General features: G+C 39.5%; 1 protein-coding gene across 1 annotated transcript in view; it reads left to right on the top strand.

The window, feature by feature from the left end:
* Window positions 1-4,291: 4,291 nt before the first annotated feature.
* Window positions 4,292-19,446, top strand: part of CUNH5orf34 (chromosome unknown C5orf34 homolog) — a 33,194-nt gene continuing 18,039 nt past the window's right edge. Inside the window, exons 1-6 of the mRNA XM_029215611.1 lie at window positions 4,292-4,609; window positions 8,126-8,359; window positions 8,512-8,601; window positions 12,768-13,411; window positions 15,573-15,674; window positions 19,209-19,332. Of these exons, the coding sequence (XP_029071444.1) occupies window positions 8,165-8,359; window positions 8,512-8,601; window positions 12,768-13,411; window positions 15,573-15,674; window positions 19,209-19,332 (1,155 nt within the window). The 5' untranslated portion in view covers window positions 4,292-4,609; window positions 8,126-8,164. The remainder of the gene's footprint in view (window positions 4,610-8,125; window positions 8,360-8,511; window positions 8,602-12,767; window positions 13,412-15,572; window positions 15,675-19,208; window positions 19,333-19,446) is intronic.

Raw genomic sequence — 19,446 nt, 5'->3', positions numbered from 1 at the left:
GTGCTAGCTGAATATACTTTAAACTTTGCCCAGTCGCTCTGTGCATAACCACCCAGTTTTATCTGCTAGCTCATTGTCACCAACTACTGCTGTACTCAAAACAGCTACCAACAGGATCAGTATGTTCCAATTACTAGTGCTACTTAAGTAACCACCCAAACTTAGTGTCTTCAAACAATAAGCGTTCTATTATGCTCATGCTTCTGTGGCTCAGGAATTTGGACAGGGTACAATAGGGGTGGCTTTTCTCTATCCTGCAGTGTTTTGAGGCCTCGGCTGGGAAAACTAAGGACGAGGGGTGGCTCCAACAGCTGGTGGCTCTAATCTTCTGGAGTCGTCTTGACTCACATGGCTGATGACCGGGCTGAGATGACTTGAAGCCATCACTCAACCAGACCCACCTACACAAGGCCTGTCCACATGGCTTGGGCTTCTTGCAGCATGGCAGCTGGGTGTTGAGGGACCATTGCAAAAGACCTGGAAGAAGCTGCCTTGGAAGCTGCGTGCAGCATTACTTCTGCTACAGTGTCTTGGTTCTAAGTGAGACGCTTGCTATAAAGCTGTATCAGATAGAAGGCCTTCAAAGAATGTGTGGACATGCTTTAAAGCTGCAACAGTACATACTGAAAGGAAGAGTTGGCCGTGTGCCACGATAGTTGGCCTTTAGGATTGCCATATCTTCAACAGAAATGTGGATCAGTAAGTCTTTTGTAACAGGGACTATTAGTACAAATCTTTAATGAGCAAGGACACAAAGGTGCCAGTGAATGTTAGTCTTGTGTCTGGTAACAAAGTGCAAATATTAGTCTGAACCTTGCAGTTGTGTCATCAACTCAGACCCTCTGTATTGTCAGTGCTCTTCAGCCAAAGACTATCAGGACCACACCTGTACCTGAATGTGCTGGGTTTAGTACTTGTTGTCGTGAGGCAGAATATACACCATGGGGAACTGTGGGGTATGTCAGTAAGAGGGTGTTCAAAAGAACTTACAGGATTTGGGCTTTGGTTGGATAATTTGGGAGAGGGCCTAAGAAACCGGAGGTACACTCTAGCTTAGATGCTGTCAGAAAGCAGGGGCAATTCTATGATTAGGTATTTCATTCAATCTTACCTGTAGGGAGGACAGTAGAGTATGGATTAAGTTGTAATTTGTTTAATAAAAAAATCGTCACATTTATCGAGAGAGGATGCTTGGTGTAAAAGAGTAAAAACCTGTCCAGGACTGAAGGACTGAAAATTAGCTCATACTGAAAAAGAAGGAAGTAGCCCTGCCTATTAATCAGTCTGGGAGGACAGACACAGGTAAAGCCAGCTGCAAATTTAACAGGAAACATTTTTCCCCAAGGCCATGACCACCTCTTTGTGTGACCACTGCTCTGTTAACAATGATGCCTCCAGACCTGCTTTGCTATCCTCACCCATCTTTTACTGGGGATACCCAATTGCTAAACTGCACTCACCTCATGATAACAGCCAGTCCCTCAGTTAAACCCTGCTTCTAATCCTGTGCAGAAACAGCATCCAACCAGGAAGTGGTCTCTCTTCCCTTAGAGCTTCCTCAGAATTCTTCAGCAGGAACCCAAACCTTACAACGATGATGCCCTCCTCCCCCTGTGGAGAGCACCATTTGTGTTTCCTCTGAAGTGTGCTTCCTTCCTTACATGTCAAATATTTTGTCAGACTACAGGCTTGAGCCTGGTGGTCTTTGGCTGACTAGACTTTAGCAGATGTAAATAATTTAAGGTCATGTATGCTACTGCTGTATTGTGTAAGCCTAGCAAAATGCCAGCCCTGGATGAACTGGACACTGCTGCTGCATCCAAGCATCTGGAGGTCATGTTTCTGGTAGGTTTGTACTGCTATAAATTCATAGTCACCACCTTCATTTAGGCTGTCAGTGCTGCCTGTAATCTTACTATTTCTTCATTCTCTTGTTTAATTCAAACCCTCCCTACTCTGCTTGCCCCTTTATTCCCTAAAGACTTGCTTCACTGGAAAAAAAAAAAAAAAGCCACCAGACAAATGTACACAAATGCATCTGCATGTACTTCATTCCTCCTCTTCCTGTATAAGAAGTATCCCTCCACCTATTAAAAACCAGTTACTCAACATGTGCTTGAATCCCATGCCCTCTCACTCTCATAAACTCTGTTGTTACTTGGTCTGTAATTTTTTAAAAAAATCTTTCTGCATCGGCCCTTTGCATGAGCTGTTGACCATGCCATTCCTCTCATCAAAAGAAATCTGGCCCTTACATTTCTCTCCAATTACAGTCCTATCTTTGGTTCCTAGTCAGACTTCTGAAGTGTTTTCCCATTTTTTTTCCATTTCCTTACCCATTTGCTCTTCAAACCCACTATAGCTTCTGCCACCACTATATACAACAGACCTCATTAGTCAATAATGATGTCCATGTCATTAAGTTGAATAAAGACTTCATTCTTTAGCTTGTTCTCTAGGCAAGACACCAAAATTGAATACACCCAGGCATCTAGAATACAATAGCTTGCTTTCTAGCTTTTGTGCTGTTTCTCAGTGTTTGGGGGGATTCTTTTCCCTTACCTAATCTGTAAGAACTGGTGTTCCTCAAAGCTCAGTCCTAAGCATTCTTTTCTCATGTCACAATTTCCTTGGACTATTTCATCTTCTCCTGAAGCTTCAGTTAGCATCTATCACCGTTGACCTCCATATTTATTTCTAATCTCCTGATTCTAGACCTTTACTAACTTGTTTCCACTGGGAGGTCTCACAAAATTTGTCATACTATTCCCTAAGTTTACTCTTCTTACATTCCCCTCTCATTGATGGCACTGACACCTACTCACTTTCCCCAATCAGAAACCCCTGGAATTGTTTTTAACTCCTACTCTTAAATCATCCCCAAGACCAAAGAGTTGATCTAAATATTTCTTGGAGCTATGCTCTCCATTCTCACTGTCCAGTCTTGAGTCTGAACTGCCATCATCTCTCCTGTTGCTCTTTCAAAAGCCTTTTACTGGGCTCCACACGTCTGTTCTCATATCCTACAATCCACTCTCTATTCAGCAGTTCCAGGAATTTTTCTAAAGTACAAAAAGCACCACAAAACCCCTCTGTAGTAGACAGAATTTATATATAGGAGGTTCTTATACAATGGAGGGGGAAAAGGTGGGAGTTGGATAGGACCTAAGTTAGCACTGTGTAATAAAACTGATGTTACAGATCAATGAAAACATGGCTGTCTGAGGATGCCCTTATTACACTTTACATAAGATTGAGGTCAATTTGCATATAAGACTTTTAAAAATGGAGATGAATTTAAGGAGCTATACTTCAATCCCTTAGGGCTGCCACCTTTTGCTTAAAGCCCTTGTAATAGTTTACCACTGCTATTAAGATAAAGTCCATAATTCATGTATCTGTACTACCTACCTCTATAGCCCAATTTCAGGCTTCTCTCCCCTAAGAAGAGCCTCTCTCTTCTCTTTAATCATTCTTAAACCAAACTGGCTTTTTTTTCAGCCCTTTTAAGGGGCCAGATCTTTCCTTTGGGCCTCAGAGCCTTAACGCAAGGCTGTTACCTCTGCTTGAAACACTTTCCCCCTCTACTTGGCTAACACCTACTTAGCCTTTGGATTTCAGTGAAAATATTTCTTCAGTCTAGGTTAGGTCTGCCCACTATATACTCCCACAGACCTCTGTATTTTATCTTAGGAACACTTATCACAACTGTGATCAAATTATTGTCCAGTCGTTTCTTTCCAGTTAATCTCCAGCCCCCATCCTCAACCCGGGTTTCATTCGCTGCTTTATCCCCAGCACGCCCAGCACGTAAAAGGCTCTCCATAAATACTTGTTTTAATGGAAATAAATAAATATAGCAGACGCGTCCACTTGCCATTGTAGAAAAAGATTTAAAAGGTGCAGAGAAACTGTTGAAAGACATTTTCTGATACCAAACTAGGAAAAGAAGGTCTCTATCTTTGCCCAATTTTTTAACGGCTTTATTGACGTATAATTGCTTAGATTATTTAAATAAGCATTACTCCACTAAATTATACCTCTGTAGCATCAGACCATGTAGACCATCAGAATGCAAGTCCCAACCAGACTTGAAACAACCAGGTCAGACCAGCTCCTTGTGGGGTACCGGAAGTAAAAACCGGAGAGGAGCGGACCAGCTTCCGGACTGGGAGCCCCCGCCTCCCCTACTTCCGGTCCCGCCCCCCAGTGCGAGCGGAGGGCGGGGTCAGGTCGGGACTTCCGGTCTTCATTTGTAAAGTGGGGCGGCTTTTCTAGGATGCGGGAAGGTTTGAATCGCAGCTGTTTGCCATCGCTTCCTCTCCGGGGTCAGAGCTGTCGCTGCTGCTGCCGCTGCTCCTCCGCTCCTCTGACTCGACGAAAGACCGCCAAATACTCTCCCTGTGGCCTTATTCCTCTCGGTTATGTTTGTTTTCTTTCATCGAGAAACATAACTTGCTGGTAATTTGTTAAACTCAAGACAAATTCCTCGAGAAGCAGTCGTGGGCAGGCGCAGACGTTTCTACTCGACCATTTTGGCAATTCAAAAGCACAAGGGCCGTTGATTGTCCTCATTTCCACGACTTTTCAGCTCAGAACTGCTTGCTGTGTGAGTTTAAGATGTTGGTTGTTGTTTTGATGAGGCCTTTTTCTGTAACTAGATAGCGCATTTTGAAAAATGAGGTTCCCGTTTATGTCAAGAACAAACTTGTGGCTTTTTGATCGTTAAATGTACTCGGACGTAATGTGCTGGGTAGTGAAAACACAAACAGGAATAGGACAGTAGAGATGAGGCTGGAAATTTAGGTTGGAGCTGGATTTTTTTTTTTATGATGCCAGGAACTTTAGACATTTCTACTGTTTCTTGTGTATGCTTGATTATTTAAATAATCTAAACAACAATTATACCCCAATGAGCTGTTAAAAAAAAAAAGAAAACTTGGCTAAAGATAAAGACCTTTTTCCAATTGTTATCAGAAAATATGTTTTCCAACTGTGTATCTGCACTTGTTTTTTTCAGAAATAGCAAGTTGATATCATGCATATATATGATACATATAGCTGCAATATAAATATATTTATTGCTATGAATATTTATTGCCGTTTAACAAGTATGTAGACAAGTGATGTAAAACGGTTGGTATGGTCGGGTTGTGGAAAGTTACTTGTGAGGGCAGTACTGGAAATGGATTGGAGAGGGGAAAAACTGGAAAAAGGTCCCAGACAGTCTACAGGAATGGAGGGGAAAGTTGAGGCCTGAAATAGGAAAAGGAGGAGCCAGATTTATGGGGGAGACTGACTAAATCAACAGGACTTGTTACTTGGATGTAAAGGGAAACACTGAGAAATCAAATATTGCTAACATTGAGATGCCATTAACTCAAATTGCAAATTCAGGAGGAGCAAGAATTTTAAAATTCACTTATATATTCTTATATATTACTTATATATTTATCATTTAAAAAAATTTATTGCACCCTTATTATTGGCCAAGTATTGTTTTAGGTGCCAGGGATAGAACTGTGAATAAGACAGATGAGGGCCCTGCTCTGATTGAGTTTATGTCCTAGTGGGAAAAGACTAAAAGCAAGTAAATAAATAGAACAGTTTTGATAGTAATAGATATTATGAAGAAAAACGATGAAATGGTTAAAAAGTGATTGGGAGATGGTTGGGAACAACTTTAACTGGTCAAGTTAGGCCTTTGAGGAAGTTAGAAATTTGTGCTGAGATATTAACGGTGCCAAAGAACCAGCCATGTGATGAGCCAGGGAAAGGACATGCTAGGCAGAAGGAACAGTGCAAAGGTTCTGACATGTGATACAGCTTTCTTAAAAAACATTAAAAAGGCCAACGTAGCTAAGTTGTCCTGAACAAGGAGGAGAGGGTTAGGAGATGACATTGGAGAGGTAGAAGATGACATTGGAGAGGTAGATGGGGGCAGGTTGTATGGCTTTTATAGGCTGTGGTTAAGAATTTGAGTTTGGGGCTTCCCTGGTGGTGCAGTGGTTAAGAATCCACCTGCCAATGCAGGGGACACGGGTTTGAGCCCTGGTTCGGGAAGATCCCACATGCCAAGGAGCAACTAAGCCCATGCACCGCAACTACTGAGCCTGTGCTCTAGAGCCCATGAGCCGCAATTACTGAGCCGGTGTGCCACAACTGAAGCCCACGTGCCTAGAGCCTGTGCTCCGCAACAAGAGAAGCCACCGCAATGAGAAGCCTGCGCACCACGACGAAGAGTAACACCCGATCGCTGCAACTAGAGAAAGCCCGTGCACAGCAAAGAAGACCCAATGCAGCCAAAAATAAATAAATAAAATAAATTAATTTAAAAAAAATTATCCAGGTTTTATCTAAGTGCAAATGTTGGGTTGTAAGTCAAGAAGGGTTAGATCTCATTTTTATTTTAAAAGGTCCCTCTAGCTACTGTTTGTAGACTGGCCTCCAGGGAGTTGCGTGAAAGTGAATTAGGGGGTATTACTGAAGTCTGCTTTTGGTGGGAGTGATTAAGTTCCATTTTAGTCATGTGGCGTTTGATGTATCTGTGGAACAGGGACATGAAGAGAGGTCCTGCAGGCAACTGAAAGCTCTGGAGAGAGGTCAGGTAGATTTGGAAGTTCTCTAGAGAAAGAAAATGATTAAAGTTGTGTGAATTTCCTCAGGAGAGCTCATTTAATATTGGTTTAATATTTACTTATATGCTGACATATTCTGCAAAAGATTATAGGCTATATCATATGTAGCTAATTATATACATTGAAAAGGGGTAAGATTTTTTTTAAAAAGCAAGGGTGAGCATAAAAGCAACATGAGTGTATCTAGTAAGAAGAGATGAAATGGGGACTAACTAAGGTCAGGTGCTGATGAATCCTTGATTTGAGAGAATGGTGAAGAAAAGGAATGATTAAACTAAAAAGAGCAATAGATATAGAGGGGGTGGTGGAGGAGGGACCATGGCGCACCCCCCACCCTTTTTTTTAAAAAATAAGAGGCAGAGGAAGAGGAAGTTTGGTGCAAGGGAAGATAGACAACATTGTCACACGTTGACCAGTTTAGTAGGGTGAAGACTGAAGTCATTGGGTATAGGAAGATACTGGTAACCGTTGTGAAACAATTTCAGTAGAGAGGTGGAGGAGAAAGCTGGATTGCAATTCATCGAGGATTGTTGGGAGAGAAAGCTGACACTGAGTGGATACTATACCTGAGAAATTTATTGGTAGGAAATAGAGGTAAACTGGGGAAAGTGGTATCCATGGAAAGTTTTTTTTTTCTGACAGGTGAAACTTTATCACCGAGTAACAGAAGGAGATGATGTCCTAGAAGGGGATGGAGTTAGTTTTAGAAAGAATCATAAAATTTACTGAGCTCCTACAAGGCAACATTCACACTACTGGCACTGTCATACATGTTGTCTCATTTAATCCTCACAACGATCCTGTTACCCCCATTTTACAAATAAGGAAACAACCAACCCAGCCAACCTGTGGTTTATAGCTATGAGCTAGTGGAGTTGGAACCCAGCCCTCCATTCCCCTTCCGTCATACCTATATGGAAAGCGTTAAGTGAAAATACAGAGACATTTCAGAGGTAAAGAAGAGGAAATTGAATTCAATGAAATAAGGATGAATCTAAGACACTAGCTGGTTAATTAGCTTTCTGAGTCGTGACATGGATCTACTTCCTTAATGCCAGGCTAGGGGCAAGAATCCAGGTGTTCTTTTCCCTTAGGCCTAATAGTTACTTTTGGCCTGCCTTTTACATGTCCTACAAATGATTTGCTGTATTCTTTTTGCAAAGATGGAATTTGCTTGTTATTTGAAATGAGATACCGAGCATACAATTTTCAGAAGTTAAACTTCAGAAGTAAAGCTACTAAAATGATAAGGGCATTTATAACTTGGTGGGCCATCTCCCTCTCAGTTATCTTCCACACTGAAGTAGAGCCCTTGGGTTAATGAAGGCATTCAGATCACATAAGCGTGTATAGCAAGATAATCACTTTTCATTCAACAAAAGTAAATGCAATGGCAATTTTGTGTTTTGCTTATGTTCACTTATTTTGATAGAACTTTTGTACATGAAGAGAACTATTTGGTGCTACTGTATTGCTTATTTCCTCAGCCTTTGCCTTGGAAGGACATTTTAGCCATAGTCACATTAATGGCGGCTGAAGTGCAAATAATACTTTATGAAGATGACTCAGTGGAGGTACAATATGTTGATGGTTCCAGATTGCAGCTTTCTCCCTGTGGCTCTGAATTTTTATTTGAAAAAGCACCTCCTATTTCAGCACATCCTTTACAACAACCAGAAAGAATTCGCCAAAGGACACACTTTGTTATTAGCACGTACCGAGTAAGTAAAGATGACACAAAAACTACTCTTTTTAATACTAAAATATTGTTGAGGTGGCCAGAATATGGAAAGTAGTTAGGATTCCGGATTACTGTCATTCTAAATTGATTTTCAAATCATTTTTTTAAATTATTTTGTATTTCTTTTTGTAGGAGCAGCTACAGCGAGCCCTAGATTTCCGTAACTCCTTTGCTACTTGCCCTTTTTTATCTGAAAGCACCATACCTTCTGAAAGGAAAAAGGTAATATTTTTTAAACTTCATTTTTAAAACAAATATTTGAGGACAAGTAATTACAAACAGGTAGTTTAATATTTAGTCTTTTTCTTCATGACACTTTGAGCATAGACATGTTGCTATAAAACACATAGGCCTATATATTTCCACAGACTAGGGTGTTTTGATATTTTGTACATTGAGACACAGAAGTTATATAGTTTCTCTCTCTGCCTTTTTTTTTCCTTTAACATCTTTATTGGAGTATAATTGCTTTACAATGTTGTGTTAGTTTCTGCTGTATAACAAAGTGAATCAGCTATACATATACATATATCCCCATATCCCCTCCCTCTTGCATCTCCCTACCACCCTCCCTATCCTACCCCTCTAGGTGGTTGCAAAGCACCGAGCTGATCTCCCTGTGCTAGGCGGCTGCTTCCCACTAGCTATCTATTTTACATTTGGTAGTGTATATATGTCCATGCCACTCTCTCACTTCGTCCCAGCTTACCCTTCCCCCTCCCTGCGTCCTCAAGTCCATTCTCTATGTCTGCATCTTTATTCCTGTCCTGCCCTAGGTTCTTCAGAACCATTTATATGTGTTAGCATATATATGTGTTAGATTCCATATATATGTGTTAGCATACGGTATTTGTTTTTCTCTTTCTGACTTCACTCTGTATGACCGACTCTAGGTCCATCCACCCCACTACAAATAACTCAATTTCGTTTCTTTTTATGGCTGAGTAATATTCCATTGTATATATGTGCCACATCTTTATCCATTCGTCTGTCAATGGACACTTAGGTTGCTTCCATGTCCTGGCTATTGTAAATACTGCTGCAATGAATACTGTGGCACATGACTCTTTTTGATTATGATTTTCTCAGGGTATATGCCCAGTAGTGGGATTGCTGGTTCGTATGGTAGTTCTATTTTTAGTTTTTTAAGGAACTTCCATACTGTTCTCCATAGTGGCTGTATCAATTTACATTCCCACCAACAGTGCAGGAGGGTTCCCTTTTCTCCACACCCTCTCCAGCATTTATTGTTTGTAGATTTTTTGATGACTCTCTGCCTTTTTTTTTTTGTAGAAGAGGATTATACTCAGAACTTTACAGATTGGTGACTTATTGATTCTGAGAGGTGTCAAAATTAAATTTTGTGGCCATTTTAAGCAGCTTATGTGTAGTTATTTGTTAATGTGTAGTACAGATGTGTAATTACCTATGGGTATACACATTTTATTCTATTTTGAACTTCTAGGAGTAATAATAACCATCATTTCTTGAGGGTTTACTATGTGCCAAGAACTAGGAATAGTATTAAAAATATTTAATAACACCAGTATGGCATGGGTACCTGTTGATCAAAATGGATGTCCAAACAATCAAAACCAGGTGTATTGGCTACCTACCAAACCCCTTTTTACAGGTGAGGGAACTAAATCTCAGAGAGTTTACCTAATATGTCCATGAACATTTTCTAAGTGGCAAAGTCAGGATCTGAACCCCGTCTGTCTGACTCTGAAGACTGTGTCTCTTAATTACTTTCTGCTACAGTCATGATGCTTGCCTGCTTACTGAGTAACTTTCTGTTGTATTGTCTCATGGCAAAGGAGTCAAGAAAAATTGTAAGCTAATAACTTAGTTTACAAGGCCATTTTTTCCATTGTATCTTTTTTTTTTTCCCATCTGCATTGGGTCTTTGTTGCTGTGGGCGGGGGCTACTGTTCGTTGCAGTGCACAGGCTTCTCATTGCGGTGGCTTCTCTTGTTGGGCAGCACAGGCTCTAGGCGCATGAGCTTCAGTAGTTGCAGCGTGTGGCCTCAGTATTTGCAGTGCATGGGCTCTAGGGCATGCAGGCTTCAGTAGTTGTGGCACACAGTAATTGTGGTGCACGGGCTTCAGTAGTTGTGGCACACAGGCTCCATAGTTGTGGCGCACGGGCTTAGTTGCTCCACAGCATGTGGGATCTTCCCGGACCAGGGATCAAACCTGTGTCCCCTGCATTGGCAGGTGGATTCTTAACCACCGTGCCACCAAGGAAGTCCATCCACTGTATCTTTTGAGTGGTTACGCAGTATTCATTGAAACTACGTAACTTGCTGCTGATGCTGCAGTAGGATCATTAGGCTGTCTAATTCTAGAAAAAAGAATTGTCTGAACTGACCATCCTTATAAAGCAGCTTTGCCATCAATGACTATTGCCCTTAACTTTTTTTATATAATTTTTTTAATTGAAGTATAGTTGATTTACAATGTCATGCCAATCTGCTGTACAGCAAAGTGACTCAGTTATACACATATAGACATTCTTTTTTTTTTTTTGCAGTACGTGGGCCTCTCACTGTTGTGGCCTCTCCCGTTGCGGAGCACAGGCTCCGGATGCACAGGCTCAGCGGCCATGGCTCACGGGCCCAGCCACTCCGCGGCATGTGGGATCTTCCCAGACCGGGGCACGAACCCATGTCACCTGCATCGGCAGGCGGACTCTTAACCACTGCGCCACCAGGGAAGCCCGACATTCTTTTTTTTAATATTCTTTTCCATTATGGCTTATCCCAGGAGATTGGATATAGTTCCCTGTGTTATACAGTAGACCTTGTTGTTTATCCATTCTAAATGTAATAGTTTGCATCTACCAACCCCAAATTCCCAGTCCATCCCTCTCCCTTCCCCCCCACACCCCCTTGGCAACCACAAGTCTGATCTCTATGTCTGTGAGTCTGTTTCTGTTTAGTAGATAGGTTCATTTGTGCCACATTTTATTTATTTATATTTATTTATTTATTTGTTTTATTTTTGGCTGTGTTGGGTCTTCGTTGCTGCGTATGGGCTTTCTCTAGTTGCGGTGAGCAGGGGCTACTCTTCGTTTTGGTGTGTGGGCGTCTCATTGCGGTGGCTTCTCTTGTTGTGGAGCACGGGCCCTAGGCGCGCGGGCTTCAGTCGTTGTGGCTTATGGGCTTAGTTGCTCCGCGGCATGTGGGATCTTTCCAGACCAGGGCTCGAACCCGTGTTCCCTGCGTTGGCAGGTGGATTCTTAACCGCTGCGCCACCTGGGAAGCCCTGTGCCACACTTTAGATTCCACATATATGTGATATCATATGGTATTTGTCTTTCCCTTTCTGACTTACTTCACTTAGTACAGTAATCTCTAGTTGTATCCATGTTGCTGCAAATGGTATGAATACTTCCCTTAATTTTAGCATACTAACATCTGTACACATAGATAGCACTGTAAATTTACAAGGCTTTCTTGACAGTAGTTTTCGTAAATCTAAGGTTTTATATAAATGGAAGGTGAAATGTGTAAATTGGCAAGCTTAACTGATTAAAAGACTGTTATGTGACACTTGCCATTTTTATCTTATATGAAAAGATGCAACAGGCACTGTTACCTGTTATGAATCTGTTTGCTGTTGGTCCAGATCAGTTTACCTTTGAGTAATTCGATTTTTTTAAATGTTACCCTTTAAGGCACCTGGAATTTAGTGTGTGCTGTACCTGGTGCTATGTAGGACGAGTACCTTATACATGTTATCCTATTTAGTCCATGTGATAATCCTTTGAGATAGCATTTCCCAAATGCTGTTCAATAATTTCAGTACCATTTATTAAATATGTAATTCTCCCTTTCCCCCCTTGTTTTGAAAAACTTATGTTATCATATGTAACATTTTGAGATACGGTTGAGTCTGTTTCTGTGTTCTCTAAATTGTTCTGTCAGTGATTGTTATGCTGGTTCCATACCATTTAGGTTATGATTGCTTTTCATACAGTAGTGCTGGTCTTCCCTCATTTATATTCTTTTTCAGAGTAGACTTTTGGAGAGGGGCTGCAAATCTATTTATCTCTGATGCATTGTACACTTTAAATCAAAATACGTTTAACATTAAATATAACCAAGATGATTTTTCTTTTTCTTCTTTTCTGTCCTTTTTGTCAGAGAGTGTGTGTGTGTGTGTGTGTGTGTGTGTGTGTGTTTTATGTCTACTTTTCTAAGAAATAATCTTAACAATATCAAGTGTTCTCTGGAAAACCATATATAGGCTGACATTTTTCATTCTTTCTAGGTAGTAGAACACAAAACTTTAAGAGCTTTCTTAAGTAACATGTAAGTATCAAATGTATGGAAAAATTGGACTGTTAACAGAAAATGCCATCCCTTTTTCTCCCCTCAACTCAGCGTATCTTCACTGACATCTCAGAAGTAAGATGGCCTGGTCTTGATACTGATGATGGCATGATATGTATGCAGAGTGGCACCGTGAAGATATCATCTTTAGATGGTCACGCATACCTTTGCCTGCCCAAATCTCAGCATGAATTTACAGTACATTTTTTGTGTAAAGTAAGCCAGAAGCCAGACTCATCTATCGTACTGTCAGAAAAAAATAATAAAGCCAAAAAGGACAAACTAGTTGAAAAAGCTGGCAAAATCTATACATATGGAAGTTTATCAGGACAGAGACTGAAGAATAAAGAAAATGAACTTTATTATCAGATCACGAAATCCAAAGAACCTTTAGAGGAGAGTTGTGTAAATGGAACTGAAGGGAGGGAGGTGCTGTCTTCACCTGGGACAAAAGACACGTGTGTATACACGTGGGTAAAGCAGTGCTGGTCAGTGGCCTCCTGTCCGGAGGAATGGGAATATCCTTTGTCTTTAGCACTTCGTTTTCGTAATAAAATCAGCAATATGTCTGGAACTGATGCAGATATCACCCAGAAGAGAATTTTAACTTCTGACGTTTCTGAGGAAAGAGGAAAAGAAGTTTCTGTTCTTCCCAGGGCCCTGTTACTAAGCTGTCCTGTCCCACACCTGCACAGGTAATGGAAGAATGACTTATTTGTCCTAATGCTTTTGGACATTACCTAAGACCTTACCTAAGGATCATTTTTCTTTCGGAATCATCTGATACCATCTGATGTATACAATGTATACATGTATACAATGTATAGAATGTATACAATGATGTATACAATCATCTGATACATACCATAAGGAAAGTTCAATTGATCTAAAACTTTGCTTGTAACGGATAGTAAATAATGTCCCTGGCTAATGTGTTGCTTATATTTCTTACTTCACATCCATGCATTGGATGTTGGTGGAAGGCTGACTACACTGGGTACTTTGTTAAGCATGGAGACTGTAGAGATGAAGAGTCCCTGCTTTCTAGGAGCTTAGAGTCTAGTAAGGGTCACTATCACTGAAAAGATTATTAAAGTGTGGTAAGTGACGGCACAGAGCTCTGTGGGAGCGAGCCCTGGGAAGCATCCGCTGCTGCCCAGTGGAACCTGTTAGTTCTGTTGCTGGAGCATGGACCTGACGTGTGTGATCATGGGTTCTTTCTTTCATCCATAGCCTCAGAGGACACCTTGTCTTTGGTTAACTGACTGTAAATATGTCCATCTTCAACAGGGATAAACATGGAGAGGCTTCTGGATAGCTAGGTACAGACTTTTACCTTCACTAAGAAATGAATAGCCTAATGGTTATAGATTTGTAACATGAACTCTGTATAAGTAATGTAGTAACAATGATAATAGCTAACACAGAGCACTTACTTTGTGCCAGGCATGGTTATACTTTACCTATTTTGTCCTCATAGTAACCCCATGAGGTAGGTACTCTTATCAACCCCATTTTGTAGAGGAACTTGAGACAGAAATGTTGAATAACTCAAGCACAGTCTCACACCTAGTGCTTGTAGAATTGGGATATGATCCCAGGTAGTCTTCTGAGTACATATTTGTTATTCGAAACAAAAAATGGGAATGATTTTTAGCCTTGTCATGATTATGTAGTTAGAATTGGGAATTCCAGTATTATAAGTACACATCAAAAGAGATTTATGCTTCTAAATTAACAGTTTTTCAATAACTTGCCACTGGCCTTGATTGAAATCCATTATCCTTAGGCATGGCTTAACAGGCCTTCTGTTATATGGTCTTTTCGTGGGTCTGTAATCCTCACCACTCTTGCCCTTGCTTTCTCTACTCTTGCTAAACTGGACTTCTTGCGGTCCATAGAATTCTTGCCCAAGCTTTGTTTTACCATGGCACCTATTCTTTCCATGCCAGGAACACTCCTTTTATCTCTCTCAGCTCGCTAACTTATGCTCATTTTCAGGTCTTAGCATAAATAAGCCTTTCTTCCTTAGGGTCATTATTCTGAAGTCCCTAGATTGGATTAGGCTCTATACAATCCCATAGCATACAGTAATTCTCTTTTCTTTATGTTCAGTATCTACTACTTTATGTCCCTGCTAAACAGAATCTCCATTGAGGGCAGGGACCATGTCTGCTTTCTTGGGTGTCATATCCATAGTGTGTATTGCACAGTGCCTGGCTCACCATAGATATTTCAGTAAATATTTATTGTTTGAATCCTAAATTTTAAACGTTAGTGAAACTTAATTTATGTATTTATGCTGAGATTCAATAATGAGATTATTAAAAATACTAAGAAAAATACATGGAAAAATAAGATTACAGTTGACTCTTGGACAACACGGATTTGAACTGTGTGGGTCCACTTATACACAGGTTTTTTCAATAAATATAGTGCTGTATTTTTATTTTTCAGATCTTTAAATGAACTAAGTATGGGGGGAATGTTTGTGTTCGATTAGAGATCACAATTTGGGGAATCAACAGAACTAGGGTTTGAGTGCTGATTTTATCCAAACTGTTTCAGCTTCCTGCCCTTGGGTGAGTCATTTATAAACTCCTTTGTTTTTGAGGCAGAGATAACAGTACTCGGTTTTCTACTGCACTGGGGTTAGTGCCCCCAATCCCCATGTTGTTCAAGGGTCAACTGTAGTTTTAAATTTCATTAATGCACTTTCATATTAATTTTTACTTTTCTTTGATCTAATGACTTAAGCAAGAAATAAATCTTACTACAGTAGCACTGTTCTGTTCACTTCTAAAGGTAATTACGTTAGGCAACCAGAATTAATAGCTTGTATTTTGTCCTTCACAGGTGGGATTTTTGTGATTCACTTTCACAGAGACAGTTTGGTGAAGAAGAATATTCCTATCCTGAACTAGTGAAAGTGGTTTGGTACAAGGGTATTACCTATAGGTAAGGCACTTGTGTTGCATTTGGAGCTATTTAGCAATGTCACAGAGGGTATAGGACTACCCTTGTGGATAGACTCCCCCGTGAGTACAGTTTTGCCTGGGGCCACCATTCTCCTGTGTTTGGCCCTGAGTTTTACAGATCTCTATGTGTACTAATAAAATTTAAATTAAATTTAATTTAATTAAAACTGAATAAAATTTAATTAATAATTTTATTAGTCCACATAGATGTCTTGTGACTAATTCACATTAACCATATTCACAAGATTTTTGTGACAGCTCCAAAGCCAATGAGGGATTAGTTTTGCTTGTGAATGAAATATTTTGCCAGTTATTTAGGATACCCCTTCCAAGCAATAGGGGATCTAGTCATCTGAATTAGTCATGTCAGAAGGATGCCTGTTGAGCATGGAATTAGAGGAGAAGTTAGCTAGCCTAGAAGAGATTTCAGCCACCATTCATGCCACAAATATTCACTGAATGTCTCCTCTGTGTCTGAGCTATTCTATTGAATTATCTCTATTCTACCACAAAGTACACCTCGCTAGTGACTGGAATACTAGTGTTGGCTAGATTCAGAGTTTCACTTCTGTAAATAATGCTAGAAGAGATCTGTGAAATTTTTGTTCTTTGGGGTCTCCTTTTCCTGCATGAAAACCACCTCTTTCTCTTTTTTTTTTGTTTGTTTTTATTTTTTACTTTTATTTAAAAAAAATTTTTATTGAAGTATAGTTTACAATGTTGTGTTAGTTTCAGGTGTACAGCAAAGTGATTCAGTTATACATATATATGTATGTGTGTGTATATATATATATGTATGTGTATGTGTATGTATATACATATATTCTTTTTCAGATTCTTTTCCCTTAGAGATTATTAAAAAATATTGAGTATAGTTCTCTGTGCTATACAGTAGGTCCCTGTTGGTTATCTATTTTTTATATAGTAGTGTGTATATGTTAATCCCAAACTCCCAATTTATCCCTCCTGCCCTTTCCCCTTTGGTAACCACAAGTTTGTTTTCTATGTCTGTGGGTCTATTTCCGTTTTACAAATAAGTTCATTTGTTTTGTTTTGTTCTGTTTTTTAAGATTCCACATGTAAGTGATATCATATGATACTTGTCTTTCTCTGTCTGGCTTACTTCACTTAGTATGATAATCTCTGGGTCCATCCACGTTGCTGCAAATGGCATTATTTCATTCTTTTTTAAGGCCAAGTGGTATTCCATTGTATATTATACCACATCTTCTTTATCCATTCATCTGTCAACAGACATTTAGGTTGCTACTGTGTCTTGGCTATTGTAAATAGTGCTGCTATGAACATTGAGGTGCATGTATCTTTTTGAATTAGAGATTTCGTCTTTTCTGGATATGTACCCAGGAGTGGGACTCCTGGATCATATGGTAACTCTATTTTTAGTTTTTTAAGGAACCTCCATACTATTCTCCATAGTGGCTACACCAATTTACATTCCCACCAACAGTGTAGGAGGGTTCCCTTTTCTCCACATCCTCACCAACATTTGTTATTTGTGATCTTTTTGATGATGGTCATTCTGACTGGTGTGAGGTGATACAGCATTGTAGTTTTTTTTGTTTTTTTGTTTTTTTTTTTGCGGTACGCGGGCCTCTCACTGTTGTGGCCTCTCCCGTTGCGGAGCACAGGCTCCGGACTCACAGGCTCAGCGGCCATGGCTCACGTGCCCAGCCGCTCCGCGGCATGTGGGATCTTCCTGGACCGGGGCACGAACCCGTGTCCCCTGGATCGGCAGGCAGACTCTCAACCACTGTGCCACCAGGGAAGCACCCTCATTGTAGTTTTGATTTGCATTTCTCTAATAATTAGCAATGTTGAGCAGCTTTTCATGTGCCTGTTGGCCATCTGTATGTCTTCTTTGGAGAAATGTCTATTTAGATCTTCTGCCCATTTTTTAATTGGGTTGTTTGTTTTTTTGATATTGAGCTATGTGAGCTGTTTATATATTTTGGAAATTAATCCCTGGTCAGTAGCATCATTTGCAGATATATTCTCCCAGTCCATAGGTTGCCTTTTCATTTTGTTTATTGTTTCCTTTGCTGTGCAAAAGCTTTTAAGTTTAATTAGGTTTAGAGAAACTTAGAGAAATTAAAGAAACAATTCCATTTACCATCACATCAAAAAGAATAAAATACCTAGGAATAAACCTACCTAAGGAGACAAAAGACCTGTACTCCGAAAACTGTAAGACACTGATGAAAGAAATTGAAGACGACACAAACAGATGGAAAGATATACTGTGTTCTTGGATTGGAAACATCGACATTGTTAAAATGACTATACTACCCAAGGCAATCTACAGATTCATTGCAATCCCTATCAAATTACCAATGGCATTTTTCACAGAACTTGAACAAAAAAATCTTAAAATTTGTATGGAGACACAAAAGACCCCAAATAGCCAAAGTAATCTTGAGAAAGAAAAATGGAGCTGGAAGAATCAGGCTCCCTGACTTCAGACTATACTACAAAGCTACAGTAATCAAAGTTGTATGGTACTGGCACAAAAACAGACATATAGATCAATGGAATAGGTTAGAAAGCGCAGAAATAAATCCACGCACCTCTGGTCAATTAATCTATGACAAAGGAGGCAAGACTATACAATGGAGAAAAGACAGTCTCTTCAATAAGTGGTGCTGGGGAAACTGGACAGCTACATGTAAAAGAATGAAATTAGAACATTCTCTAACACTATATACAAAAACAAAAATAAACTCATAATAAATAAAAAAAAACCTCATAAATAAAAATAAACTCAAAATGGATTAAAGACTTAAATGTAAGACTGGAAACCATAAAACTCCTAGAGGAAAATATAGGCAGAACACTCCAAAGAGTGTTCAAAAGATAAGTTGCAGCAATATCTTTTTGGATCTGTCTCCTAGAGTAATGGAAATAAACACAAAAATAAACAAATGAGACCTAAACCCACCCCCTTCTGACAATATGTTCTTCATATATGTTTGGATAAAATTGACTTGGCTTAAGTTTTTATAAATTATGTACCCAATACCTTGATTGTACCTGGCTGCTCCAGGTACAGTCACCTTCTCTTAGGGGTGGCTCTTTTTACACATGGCTAACCTCATCCATCAGGTATTGATTCTACTAGTTTCATTTTTACAGAATAATATTATTTTTAGGTTCTGGAGTTGTCATATTTAACTCCTATGCAATGGGCATTGCTTTGATTACTATAATGTACCAGCCACTGTGAGTGGCAGTGGGATACCAGGATGATAAGACAAGATGCCTGACTTCTAGAAGTTGAGCTTAGCTGAAATAGATACATTAACCAATTCTGGGTGTTCTGTTTATTTTTTGCAAAAAAATTAATTTAGCTGGTTGATGTACAGAATATGAAATTATCCATTTTTTTTAGATAGGCAAAAAAACCCCTCATACTACCTTTTTTTAATATGATTGCCATCATCAATATGTTAATCTCAATGAGAAAAATATTTTTTTAATGATTATTTCTTTTCCTTAGACTTACCCACAAAAATATGAACTCAATAGAGGTTTATCCTGGAGATGGATCTGTTTTCAAATCAGAAGGAGCTTATTTGGGAAACTATTTTATATATTATTCTATTCAAGAAGGATCAGAAGAGGTAAGTTGACAACGAGGTCTCAGCTCAAGAAGATTTTTGGTACATGGCTGTTTCTTAATAATTCTGAATATATATATATATATATATATATATATATATATATATATATATATA

Source organism: Monodon monoceros, unplaced genomic scaffold (assembly GCF_005190385.1).
Source record: "Monodon monoceros isolate NGI ecotype Baffin Bay Population unplaced genomic scaffold, NGI_Narwhal_1 Super_Scaffold_12, whole genome shotgun sequence".
NCBI lineage: Eukaryota > Metazoa > Chordata > Mammalia > Artiodactyla > Monodontidae > Monodon > Monodon monoceros.
The sequence above is the reverse complement of the archived record's forward strand: the minus strand, read 5'-3'. Positions and strand labels throughout refer to the sequence as shown.